Source organism: Kogia breviceps, chromosome 6 (assembly GCF_026419965.1).
Source record: "Kogia breviceps isolate mKogBre1 chromosome 6, mKogBre1 haplotype 1, whole genome shotgun sequence".
NCBI classification, from domain to species: Eukaryota; Metazoa; Chordata; class Mammalia; order Artiodactyla; family Physeteridae; genus Kogia; species Kogia breviceps.
In genome coordinates, this window is record NC_081315.1 from 145,139,156 (window position 1) to 145,153,118 (window position 13,963).

General features: G+C 47.8%; 1 protein-coding gene across 2 annotated transcripts in view; it reads right to left on the minus strand.

Annotated features, from left to right (window-relative positions):
• GRK4 (G protein-coupled receptor kinase 4) overlaps positions 1-13,963 on the minus strand; it is a 54,473-nt gene that overhangs the window by 25,995 nt on the left and 14,515 nt on the right. The window contains exons 2-6 of one of the 2 annotated variants that reach the window (XM_067036813.1): positions 12,251-12,363; positions 9,090-9,167; positions 7,467-7,570; positions 3,465-3,557; positions 2,166-2,229 (exon numbers count right to left, since the gene is read on the minus strand). In XM_067036813.1, coding sequence (XP_066892914.1) covers positions 2,166-2,229; positions 3,465-3,557; positions 7,467-7,570; positions 9,090-9,167; positions 12,251-12,363 — 452 coding nt within the window. The remainder of the gene's footprint in view (positions 1-2,165; positions 2,230-3,464; positions 3,558-7,466; positions 7,571-9,089; positions 9,168-12,250; positions 12,364-13,963) is intronic. The other variant, XM_067036812.1, reaches the window with a different exon arrangement.

The following is a 13,963-nucleotide window of genomic DNA, read 5'->3' on the forward strand; positions in this document are numbered from 1 at the left end:
TATCATTAATATTTTGCCGTATAAGCTTCTAAGTGCCCCTTTGTACACGTATGTGCAAGAATACATACCTTGCTCCCACAGCCTGTGGCTTTTAGGGAAAACCGGGCTTATGCTACCGAATAGATAATATTTCATAACCTCCTTTTTTCATCTTACGGTGCGACTATTTTCTCATCATTAAACGTTCTCCAAATATGTGACTATTCCAAAATTTATTTCATCATTTTCCTACCACTACGTCTCTGCACACCTCTTCATCGTTCACTTAAGATAAGGCCCTTTAAGTGGAGCTGCCGAATCCACTTTGCCTGAGGCACAGTCACCAGGCACCGCGCCAGCAGCTGCACGCAAACCCTCACAACAGCCGGTGAAGCGGGATCCCTGTCCCCCCTGAAGGACGAGACCGAGGCGGGGAACCCAGATCACACAGCTGGAGGTGGAGGCACGGGGGCTTGACCGCAGGGCTGCGTGGCTGCTAAGGACGTGCTCTCTCCACCGCACTACGCGGCCTCCAAAGCCACTCACAGGGACGCCCACGCAGCTCCCTTCCACTGCGCCTGCCTCGGGACCCTACAGACCTGCTTTGGAAGACTTGGATCTTAAGTGAAAGCACTGCTGTTGACAAAATGAGACCAGAACGTTGGCCTTGCAAATGCGCTGCAAGAGGTGGCAGTGTCTGGGGAAGGTAAATGCACTGCTGGCATTCGGATTGCAAGGCCCCTGAGGCTGTCTGCCTCCGTCGCAGGGTTCTAACAGGCGTTCCGAAGAGAAATGGACTATTTGCTCCGCTCCGGGCCTTACGCAGCGACAGCGCATCCAGAACAAGTCTGTGAACAGCCACGATGGTTTATTTGTCCAGACAACCATTTGTTTGGAAACACACGTGACTGCATTAGAGAGTAATCTGTAAGATCACAAAGACACCAAGTCTTGTCACAACAGCTACAACTTGCTAACGTGTTCCCACCGAGTTCACTGTGAAAACTTCTGCGTGGCCAGAGCTAGAACTTCATTCTTTTGTAAACACAAGACCCATGTGCTTGCAACCTTCCTCTGCCGTTTACAGAGAGTCTGGGCTTTGGCCTCGCACACGGAGAGGGGCAGGATGGCGTGAGCCCAAGCGCTCCAGGAGCGACAGAGGAGGGTCCCCACAGAAGCGTCTGCTAGGAAGGGTTACAGCAAGCATTTGGCGCGGCGACGCGCACGGTCCTAAAAGCTCTCCAGGACGGTATCAGAGGGCAACGCTGCTGACTCTCCCGGGGCAGTGGCCGCGCGGTCCAATTTCTTCCCACGTCAACTGCGAGTGGGTGACAGGTCTCCCTGGTGGGGTGACACCTCTGGGGCCGGTGCTCTACGTTAAGGGAACTCTGGTGGCTTTCGCTCTGGCCTTCGGTTGGCACTTGGGAGCACGCTTGATGCAAATCACACGCGGACGGTACAACCTGCTCTGCCCAGACACACACTCTCAGCTCCTCTACGGCTCGCCTGGGTCTGGGGACTTAGAAAGGCTTGAACTGAAAGTGACCACTCCAGATACTTCGTGAGGCAACTGACATCTCCTTAAGCCACCTAAAGAGAACTGCACAGGACTCTCTGTCCGCCTACCACGGCGGTCTCTATCTAGGAGTGCCATCATATTTAAAGACCATCGCTCATGAATTTGTGGGTCGTTTCTTTAGGATTTTCCCAAAGGTACACATTTTCTAGCACCTTTCAATGTAGGTGTAAGGTACGTACACGTCCGGAGTTGAGTTAAAAAGCATATTTAATAATATACTTTGTACTACGTGAACTTTTAGGCTAGTCCTAAATCATGGAAATGGAGAAACAGAAATGCCACCGTATGGAAACAGAATAATCTTTTCCGTCAGGACAACCGTACTGAGTTTGAACGCTGAACACGAGAAAACAACTTAGGAAATATGACGTGAAATGTCAAATCACAAAGATAGTGCATCCCTGTTTCTCCCCGGATCTCTGTATTTGTACTTCCTGCTCAAAGTTCAACATTAATTCTCATGGTTGCTAAAATTATGCCCACAACACACCGTAAGGAAATGAATGTATTGGTGAAGCCAATACCTTACCTGAAGATCATGCTTTTCAGTTCCCTTGCCGTCTACTTTTCTAGAAGTATTGCTCATAGCTGGTCACATACTACTTACCTCTCCAAATCCGCCTTTTCCTAGAACTCTGTAATGTCTAAACGTGTTCTTCGTTACTGGTTGCCTAATTAATTAAAAAAAGAAAAAAAAAAAAGCTTAAGGCAGGCCTCACATCGCACTGCTATTTTGAAAGAGAAAAGCCTACCTAGCTCTCGTCCTAGCCTGAGTCAGGGAAGCTCACCGCTCCAAGAGGCGTCCAGGACAAGGGCGCTCAGGGGCTGTGGCTCCCTCAGTGGGGTGGCTTTTGAGAGACAAGCACGTCAACATTTAACACTGGCTGAAAACACTGAAGATAGCTGCAGAACAGTCCACTTTTCCTTACTAACTAAACGCAAGCCTGCAGCCAGCCCACGCTATGAAATATTTCTGTGTTCTTCGGCACGGCTCTTGGGGCCTGTCAGAAAGCTGCTGAGGGAAATGACCTTGACAGTGAGCTGCCTTTTGAAAAAAGAACCTCAAAGGCGATGTTTACACCAAAGCCTCAAAAGACACCTGTATGAACAAGTAGTGGAAATTTAATGAATCAATAATAATTGTAGGGCTTCCCTGGTGGCGCAGTGGTTGAGAGTCCGCCTGCCGATGCAGGGGACGCGGGTTCGTGCCCCGGTCCGGGAAGATCCCACGTGCCGCAGAGCGGCTGGGCCCGTGAGCCGTGGCCGCTGAGCCTGCACGTCCGGAGCCTGTGCTCCGCGACGGGAGAGGCCACAGCAGTGCGAGGCCCGCGTACCACACACACACACACACAAAAATAATAATAATAATAATTGTAATAATAACTACAACAACAACAGTAGCAGCAGCTAACACTTTCTGAGCACTTATTTTGTGCACCAAGCACTGTGCTAAGCGTTTTACATACATTCTTCCGGTGACCCTAGCAGTCCAGGCGTGTGGATTCTATAATTACTTCCCTTCTCTTACAGAACAAGGACCTGTAATTACTTCTCTCCTCACACAGGCTATGTCACTGCCTGAAGCCACGCGGCCAGTAGGCGGCTGAGCAGAGGCGGAGCCCGCAAAGACTCAACCACCACATTGGATCGCGTTTCCGTGAACCTAGGATATGGTTTACTTTCTAACTACCGCGCCAACAGGGCTAACTGCCATTTTAAAAAGAGAAAACAGAGCCCACTGGATCCGAAGAAATTGTGTAATGAATATTAATAAATTCTGTACAAAGAGGCCACATACAACCCAAGATTTCCAACGGTATTTTGACAGATGGAAAAGTATACATCAATCAGTATGCAGTAATGGAAGTTACGACTTGTTTTTACTGAATTTTAAATTAGAACATACCTTTCCAGCCATTTCCACTGTAAAAATCGAGAAAAATATGAGCTTTCTTGGTATTCTTCAAATGATTCCCCACTTAAATAGTCGTGGACAATTCTGGAAAAAAGTTTTTATGCAATTATGTACGTTTGTTGCATTACAAAATGAAAACAGCTGTGTTTTAGTGCATAAATGAGCATCGGATATGGGAGAGGGAATCATTACACACAATTCAATACATTGAACTTTGCAGTTACAGAACTCCACGCTAGTTTCTAATGCTACCAGTAAAAATATGAAGGCAAGAATTCAAAACAAATAAAATCAATTCACCTTCCCAAAGTCAGAGGTTCTTTTTATGTATATGAATATTAGTGAAATAATTACTTGATAAAAATAATCTACCAGTAGAAAGACAAGAGTTCAAAATATATTCGGGGACTTCCCTGGTGGCGCAGTGGTTAAGAATCAGCCTGCCAATGCAGGGGACACGGGTTCGAGTCCTGGTCTGGGAAGATCCCACATGCCACAGAGCAGCTAAGCCCGTGCGCCACAGCTACTGAGCCTGTGCTCTAGAAAGCACGAGGCACAACTACTGAGCCCCCGTGCCACAACTACTGGGCCCATGCGCTGCAGCTACTGAAGCCTGTGCTCCGCAACAAGAGAAGCTTCCGCAATGAGAAGCCTGCGCACTGCAACGAAGAGTAGCCCCCGCTGGCCGCAACTAGAGAAAGCCTGTGTGCCGCAAGGAAGACCCAATGCAGCCAAACATAAATAAATAAATCTATTTATGTTAATAAATAAATAAAGCACTCAATATATTATTTTATGCTACACATTTCTTGAAGAAACTGTATGCAATTGGCCATGCTTCTGATGTTTATTTATGATTTATTATAGTGGTAATACAAGTTTTACTTGGGTTGTGGACGAGGGACAGAATGCAGCCTGTCTTTTTTTTTTTTTTTGTGGTACGCGGGCCTCTCGCTGTTGCGGCCTCTCCCGTCGCGGAGCACAGGCTCCGGACGCGCAGGCTCAGTGGCCATGGCTCACGGGCCCAGCCGCTCCGCGGCACGTGGGATCCTCCCGGACCGGGGCACGAACCCGCGTCCCCCGCATCGGCGCGCGGACTCTCAACCACTGCGCCACCAGGGAAGCCCCAGCCTGTCATTTAAAATGGCTCTTTCCTCGATGAGTATCCGCTGAGAGAGGGTGAGCAGTGTGCTGACGCCGGAGGGCACATCGCCTCGCGCCGTCCCGAAGGCTCTGACGGCTGGTCGGGAAGATGGCTAAGTCAGCGGCCAGCTAAGAGCCAGGTGTCACCAGGGTTCCCACGGCTGCACCGGGGGTGCTGCAGCACACTGACCCTGGGCCGGGAGGCTGAGGGAGACGGTCTGAGCCGAAGCAGAGTCACCCCGACGGAGGGAGAAAGGAGCCATGTCCCCGGCGCGGCAGAGTCCAAGTGGGAGCGATCACAGCCGCCCGGAAAGCTGCTACTGCATCGTAACTGAGGAGGCTTTGGGGATAATGCCAGCATCCACACTGCTTTTAGAGTTCTGAGCAAGTCATTTGATTTGCTTCACTTGATTTTGCAAAAAAAGAGGTTATGCCGATGTTCTTGGATTGACCAATGTTATATAGCACAGTGATTCTCAAAATGTGTTCCGAGGATCCCTATGGGTTCCGAGACCCTTTCAGGGGGTGTTCAGTAATGAAACTATATTTATAATAGTACTAAGACATGAATTACCTTTTTATTTTTTATTTATTTATTTTAATTTTTTAAAAATTATTTTTTAAGGGAATTCCTTTATTTTTATTATTTATTTATTTATTTATTTATGGCTGTGTTGGGTCTTCGTTTCTATGCGAGGGCCTTCTCCAGTTGCGGCAAGTGGGGGTCACTCTTCATCGCGGTGCACGGGCCTCTCACTATCACCGCCTCTCTTGTTGCAGGGCACAGGCTCCAGACGCGCAGGCTCAGTAGTTGTGGCTCACGGGCCTAGATGCTCCGCGGCATGTGGGATCTTCCCAGACCAGGGCCCGAACTCGTGTCCCCTGCATCGGCAGGCGGATTCTCAACCGCTGCACCACCAGGGAAGCCCCTGAATCACCTTTTTAAAACCCCATTCTCACAGAAGGGTTTTCCAGAGGCCACAAGACAGGTGACAACGTCTTTGCTCTCAAGGATAGTGGAACGTCTGTGTCATCTTATTTGTTAAGAACACAACCCACATAAACAAAAGCTCTTTGGGTCCTCAATAATTTGTAGAGTGTAACAGGGTCCTGAGATGCTACCCCACCAATCCTAGAACTGAACTTGTCCTGGAGGCCAAGCCCTCACTTCCCAGTGGAGTGAGGACAGGGCCTGGCCTTGCCTCTGGGGCTCCTCTCCCTTGAGATCATGTGGGCAGCTTAACTCCAAGCCTTTCTGAACCAGTTTAAGAATTCCGACACTATCAGCTCAGCTAAATCATCTTTGTGAAGGTACTTAAGTGTCTCCATGAAGGAACAACACAAATACCAACCGATTCTAATACATTTGTATATTTCACAGTGCACATAAATTAATAAGGTTAATGACTATAGTCAGCTTACCAGAGTATCTCAATTTCACTTCCCAATACCCCTTACCTCAAAAACAACAGACTCTGCTCCACTGCCCTAGTCTGGCAGATAAACCTACCGCACACAAGTTTTAAAAATTATGACATTTAGGGGCTTCCCTGGTGGTGCTGTGGTTGAGAGTCTGCCTGCCGATTCAGGGGACGCGGGTTTGTGCCCCGGTCCGGGAGGATCCCACGTGCCGCGGAGCGGCTGGGCCCGTGAGCCGTGGCCGCTGCGCCTGCGCGTCCGGAGCCTGTGCTCCGCAACGGGAGGGGCCACAACAGTGAGAGGACCGCGTACCGCAAAAAACAAAACAAAACAAAACAATACTGGGCTTCCCTGGTAGCGCAGTGGTTGAGAGTCCGCCTGCCGATGCAGGGGACACGGGTTCGTGCCCCGGTCCGGGAGGATCCCACGTGCCGCGGAGCGGCTGGGCCCGTGAGCCGTGGCCGCTGAGCCTGCACGTCCGGAGCCTGTGCTCCGCAACGGGAGAGGCCACGACAGTGAGAGGCCCGCGTACCGCAAAAAATACAAAACAAAAAAAACCACAACAAATAAATACCTAGGGAGCGAGAGTCATCAGTCAAATGAACTAAGTCAAACAGAGAGATGCCTGGGTATCAACACTCGTTTAAAGATTAGCAACAGTTAGGTCGATGTCTTGAAATTTACGCACAGAGAAGGCAGAATTTCGGACCAGTCTCACATGGTCATGTGCAACGCCCACGTTTGTCAATGTCAGGATAGAATTTTCAGCGTCAGACGCTGGAATGGGAAACAAGGATCCTCTCCAGAGCTCCCAGACACACGCCCCGCGGACACCCTGACGTCAGACCCCTCGCCTCCAGAACTGGTAGATGGTGCACCCGTTCCCTCCACCCAGTGTGAGGTCCTTCGTCCCGGCAGCCCCAGGAACCCGACACTGGTCCTGACAGAGCAGGCTCTCAACAGACATCTGTGGCGTGAATGGATGAGTGACAGCCGGAAGTCTGTGTCAATATACAAATGACTCCATGTTTTGGGCCAGGTCCCCTCAGAAACCATTCTTTCTTCCTAGCACACAGGAAGCTGAATTCAGCCCAAGTGTTCTGGCTTAGGATTTTCCTGTCCTTATTGCAAAGAGCTGCAGAAAAGATATTTTCAGCGAGGGCCAAGGTCTAAAGGCAACATTTTATGCGACTCTCTTCGTCCCAGAGCAAGTACTGTGGAAGGCTGTGCCGAGCGGCCAGGGCAGCAAAGCCACGCTCGTGACCGGGCGCTCCAGTGTGTCATTATGTCGTGTAGCTGTCACTCTTCACCTGCCTTTCTGGTGAAGGGGACCACTGTCGCCTGGAGAGGACACTCACGCGGAGAAGCTGCTGTGAGCCCCGTCTCGGGCGGAGCCCCGGGATGTGTGCGGGGCCAGCTCAATACCCTCACCGAGTGCACTCCTTGAAGACGTCTTTGGAAGGGTCCTCCTGCAGCTGTCGTCTGCACTCCTGCACGACGTGGGCCGGGATTTCTGGTAGAGGGGTTGCCGAACTCTTAAGACAGCACAGACCAAACGCATGACAATTAGTGATTTCATGATTCACCAACTGAAAACAGAATCTAACGCTTATTGTACCACGAAGTATATGAACCAACAGGTCAGAGGGCCACCTTCACCCTCCACCCCAGCCTCATTCTCCAGAGTTCAGTGTGTCACCTGCCTCTTCAGACCATTCCTAGGCACGGTCCCCAAGGGATATCTGCACACCCATCTTCACAGCAGCATTATTCATGACACCCGAAAGATGGAAATAACCCAAGTGTCCGTCAATGGGTGGACAGATAAAGAAAATGTGGTCAATCCTGACAAGAGAATATTATTCAGCCTCAAAAAAGAAGGAAATTCTGGGACCTCCCTGGTGGTCTAGTGGGTAAGACCCCGTGCTCCCGATGCAGGGGGCTCGGGTTCGATCCCTGGTCAGGGAACCAGATCCTGCATGCATGCCGCAACTAGGAGATCACGTGCCGCAACTAAGAGTCCGCATGCTGCAATGAAGATCCTGTGTGCCACACAACTAAGACCCGTCGGGGCCAAAATAAATACAATAATTTTAAAAAGAAGGAAATTCTACTACCTGCTACAACCTGGATGAACCTTGAGGACATTATGCTGAGTGACATAAACCAGTCACAAAAAGATATACCATATGATTCCACTTACTACATGAGGTCCCTAAACTAGTCAGATTCATAGAGACAGAAAATAGATGGTGGGTGCCAGGGGCTGAGGGGAGGGCTAAGAGGGGAGTTAGTGGTTAATGGGACAGAGTTACAGGTTTGCAAGACGAAAAGGGCACAGGAGACGGATGGTGGCGCTGGTGGCCTGTCAACGTGCATGTACTTAATTCTACTGCACTGTATACCTAGAAATGGTTCAGATGGTAAATTTGGTTTTTTTAATCATAATTAAAAACGTAAACACACACGCTCAGAAATACGCGCAATTTTCCCTCATAGAAATGGGATAAATAAATATATACAGTTTTGTAAGTATACGATGAATCCTACAAAGCTACCCTACTTTCTTTAATGACCACATGCTTTCCCAGAGCATGGGTTTCTGTTCCTCTTGATCATTCTAGTTGCCAGTTTTCTCCACTGCAAACGCCACTGCCATGAACACCTTTGTACAACTGTGTTTTGGTTTTGGTTTTGGGTTTTTTTTAATTAATTAATTTATTTATTAACCAAGTGACTCAAAAAGTATAAAAACGAAGACCCATTAAAGCTTTTAAGAGAAAAATGTTATTTTCAGTCCAAGAGAGGAAAATAAAATTCTCTAAGCCTATATTCTGTCTGAGGACACATAGAAATTTTGCAATTCTTTAAATCAGTTTCCCAAGAGATTTAATTATTAATTTCCTCAGTGAATCAAAAGAAAGTACAGAAAAGGAACATTTATAAGAAATTAAAGATTTTAACACACTTATTCCAACTAAGTAAAGATGGCTATGCACACTGATTATTTAAGTAAGTTATTTACAAATCTTTACGCTACAGAAGAAAACACACCTCCTCAATGAAGAATGTGTCTAAGACCAGGAGCCCACAATCTCTTCTGTCCTCATCAGCAGCCACTTCATATTCCGCCTGATTGCAGCAATGAGAGAAAAGAAAAATGTCAGTTAAGCTTCTTCACGGACTTCGTAATGTTTCAAAAATCCTCTAACTTGTGGAATTGACTTGGTGCCCTAAGAACCAGAGAGCAGGGCTTCTCTGGTGGCGCAGTGGTTGAGAATCCGCCTGCCGATGCAGGGGACGCGGGTTCGTGCCCCGGTCTGGGAGGATCCCACGTGCCGCGGAGCGGCTGGGCCCGTGAGCCGTGGCCGCTGAGCCTGCGCGTCCGGAGCCTGTGCTCCGCAACAAGAGAGGCCACAGCAGTGAGAGGCCCGCGTACCACACACACAAAAAAAAAAAAAAAAAAAAAAAAAAAAAGAACCAGAGAGCAGCTCTATTGATCAAGTGTCTGCAGCTCTTCCTTGGAAAACTAATGGCCATGAGGGGGAAAAAAACTTTTTTTTTTAAAAGGGATTAATAATGTAGTAAAGCAATACATTCCACAATGCTCTCTACATCATACTGTATTTTTAGCCATTAAATGCAGCCAAGTAAAATGGAATAAAATAAACAGCTTGGGCTATTCTAGGCATCAGCATCTTAGAGGGTCCAAGAGGCACCTGGACACCTGCGTGCGGTGCCCCCAGGGAAGTCAGAGTTGGCAATACCTGAGCAGGAGTCATTCACGCACAGGTGTCAGGAGAGAGACCCACGCAGGCCAGAAAACGGAGAGGTCAAAAGCAGCGCCTGATCAATATCTAAACATCCATAAAGGACAAGCAAGGAGCAAGAAACGGAAAAGAAAACAGAGGAGAGATCACAAAGGCCTAGATAAGAGAATTGCAAGAAGAAGTTGCTCAACAGGTGTCAAGAGCCACGGAGCCTCAAGCATGCGGAGGCCTCAGTGAAGCCCCGACTTTGCAGGTTGGGGCCTTAGAAGAGCAGTGGAGCTAAAAGCCAGATGGAGGTGAAGAGAGAAGAGAGGAAAGGAAGACCCAAGGAAGCTGATCCACTGAACACATGAAGGGGACTCCAAGACAAAGTGCTGTGGGTTGGAGTCCACCCTCATCCCTCATTCCGTACCCTTCTCAGGCCCAGCACAGGGGCCGTGCCCGCCAGGCTGGCCACCCGGCCAGAGCCAGCTCCGCGCTCTGTGCTCAGGGGACGGCCCCCACCAGCACGCTGACGGGTACACCGCTCAGCTCAGGCTCCGGGAGTTCTGGACGCTACACAGCAGGCAGTCAGTGGGAAAGAAAGCTGTGATGCTGTGATGGTCTTTGGACACGTGCCAACTTGACGGCCACCAATCTCCAGCTACTCCGACATTAACCTAGTGTTGCTGCGATGCTGGTATTCGTACAATAGATGCGATCAGAGTCTCTATCGGTTGGCTTTAACCCTACGTAATCTGTGTGGGCCTGATTCAGTCAGTGAAAGGGCCGTACAAACAGAGCTGAGGCTTCCTAGAAGCAACTCTGCCTGAGGACAGCGGCTTCACCCCATTTCTGCAGAGTTCCACCCTGCCCTTCCTGACGGTCTGTCCTGCAGACCTCCAACTTCCCTAGCCAGATCTCACAGTCATGGAGGCTAGTTCCTTGCAGTAAACTTCTCAATATGTATATCTTACTGCCTTCATTTCTTTCATCGGCCCCTGACTGATACAGACGCTATTCATTCATTCAACGAACACGAAGCAGGGAACGGGGTACACAGCCATGTCAGGGGCCACGAGGGGGAAATGGATAAGATGCCCTCTCTCCCCTCAAGAAGCGCAAAGAACCTGCCATCACCCACTACAAGGAGGGCCGGGGCAGTGAGTGCTGTGCGATGGCAGGGGCAGGCGAGAGGTATTCACCCACGGGGCTATCAGCAAAAAGCAAAACCTGCTGGCCCGCTCAGCGGGCCAAGCACCTAGTAACTAACAGATATGACAATATCGGAAGAGTCAGCTGTGCACCTGAAACTAACACAACACTGTAAATCAACTATAGTCCAATATAAAATAAAACTTAAAAAAGATTTGAACCTAAAAGAGAGTTTTAACAAGGCAGTTTAGCCATTTTAGAATAAAGAAGAATTGTAGGTCCCTAAATTCTTAAAAATGCAGCAGCTTGGCAACTAGAACCCACACATGAAGTCATATCGACATGCTAGTCCCAAACTCAGTAGGCAGCCCTACTGCCTCTGGGTCCACTTTGAAACAGGACTGCCCCCTCTCCCAGCCCTGCCTTATCGCGTCAAGGTACCAGGAAGGAGAGGCCTGAGGAGCTCCAGGGGGTAGGAAGCAAACAACAAAACTGGCAAGAGCCTCAAACGGTTTTCTGAAAAATTACATTACAAATACATATTTTTAAAAAGCTGTGTCAGGGGAAAAAAAATGAATAAAAACTCCAGGATATAGGATAGTACTCTGCATACAATAAGAAGTCAATACATATTTGCTGATGTAACTAGGACAGGATAAAGCAGAGAGAGGAAGTGTCGCAATCTTGGTACAAATAACTAAAAGTAAGAGAGCTTTTCTATTAAATTCTACCAATCTTCTGTTAAGCTGATGCTGAATTTCATAGTTTTGAAACTTGGAGGCTAGCCGGTGGTATCTTTTAAAGTTTCAGAAACACAAAATTTCTTTACTTAAAAGGAAATCACAGTAAATACCAAGCTGGATACATAGGAATGTGGGAAAACTTATAAATCATAGTCAGTTCCATTTGCTGGGATCACGCTTCTTGCAGGAGCTTTCTTCCCTCCGCGTGCTTCTGGGTTAAAGAGTTTAAAGTACACAGCATTGCCAGGGGAAGGCAGGAAGGGGGCCCTTCGGGCAGCGGTACAAGCACACCGTCTTAATCAGCCCTTCAACCTTCTTACAAGTTAAAGCAGCATGTTTCAAAGTTATGTAGCAAATACCCTTGATTCTCCGATACTTGACATGTAATCTACATGAACTACCACTTTACCCACTTTACCCAAACCAAGATAAGATGACACACCAAGACGACAGTTTATCTGCTCTTACCTCACTGCCAAGGTCTAATTAACTTAGAGAGCGCTCATCTTAGTCTGCAGTTTTCAAAAGCACAAGACTGGGTGGTTCAACACTGAGATAAATTACTTACCACTGCATCCAGGAATTCAATGCACTTTTTTAGATGTTGCTTTGTATTACAGAACTGCCTGAAGAGAAGTCTTCCAATTGGCTGCTTGTCACAAAGACTGCTATACTCCTTCTCTGCGTGAAGAGGGACACGAAAACAAACAAATATACGGTTTTCTGAAACCTTACTGATTTTACCTGATATGATAAAAGTAAAAAGCGGTAATTGCAGTATTATCTTTGAAACCAGTGTTTTGTTTACTAATTTACACTGGGTTATCAAGAATATTTAAAATTGAAGTGCCAAAGGCAGCTGGAAGAAAAGGGGGAGGGCATTCCCTGGGGAAATGAGGGACAGGAAAGAGGACTGGGTCCGCCCTTCCACTGCTCCAACCACTCTGTGTATTTGGCGGACTACATGCATGTGAAATATACCACAGGAATGTACTAAATTAGATTTTTTAAAACTCTTTTTCATTTTGATACCTTTCCATTCTTTTACAAGTTACAAATATTATATATGCTTAATGATTTTTTTAACTGTTTTTTTCTTTTTCTCTTTGGTGGGATAATCTGTTGCATACCTTACTTTACCCCGAACACTGATACTATTTTGAGATCAAAGCACTAATATTTGGTCAAAGTGTCACGAGGGACATAAAGCAAACTCTTATGTTCAAAATAGGTTCATTAAAACTTCAGCAAAGACTCTACTTTCAGGGATCATTTGATTCACTTTGTTGTACAGCAGAAACTAACACAACATTGTAAAGCAATTATACTCCAATAAAGATGCTTAAAAAAAAAGAAACTTCAGCAAGAAAATCAGTTGCTCTTTTAGCAGTGCCTCTGAAGTTGAGCATAATTATGTCCAAGTACTCCTAAAGCAGCTCTAAAGCTGAAGAATTAAATGAAATCCATGAGAAGAGAGCAAGCCGTAACAACATCCTCAACTAAAGGGCTTATGAATGTCAGGTATGCGTGGGGATTACACCCCGCTTTGGGTCACTGGAGTTTTTGCACATGGAAAATACAGGCAAGGGTAGGAACACTTCAGCTGCCAATGCACAACTGCTGGATCCAACAACTACCAGCACCAGGTGTGCAAAAATTCTACAAGCCGCTTCGTCCAGTTTTGCTACCGCATTTTGCTTTAGGGACACTCACTAACTACGTGTAAGAGACAAAAGACACAAGGCAGTCAAAAAGTGACGTTTTTAAAAAGTTGAGAATTTGTAACTCTTTCCTCCCGAACTCAAAGGTTCAGAAATGTTCCTGGTTTCCACTGGGGGAGGTCTGCCAACCTTCTTAGCCAGCTTCCTACTGAAAGGAACAAAGACAAAATCGCAACAGAAAGAGTGAAACGCGATCTGGAAAAAGAACACAGGGCGCCCTCAAGAGTGAGAAATTTGAGGGTCACCTGGAAGAAAGAAAGCCTATGGCGCTGGATTGTTAAAGGAGCCGCCAGCTGAATCTGCAGAGATAAGCAGTTCCGCCCAGGTGTACGGGTCCCAGAAGCCCCTCCCAGGCCTGGTCCCAACTGCCGACCAAGGGACTTCTTCAGGCTGAAGCCACTTGGCAGAAAGTTGGGGCCCCATGGGGGAGGCAGAGCACAGCTGAAGAACTACACACTCTGCTGGCAAAGTGGAGCCATGCTGTCTGTGGCCGCTGGAACGCGGGCCCTGTCTGGACAGCACCCCGCGGACGCACCCTCCTTCCGGGACACCATTCAAGA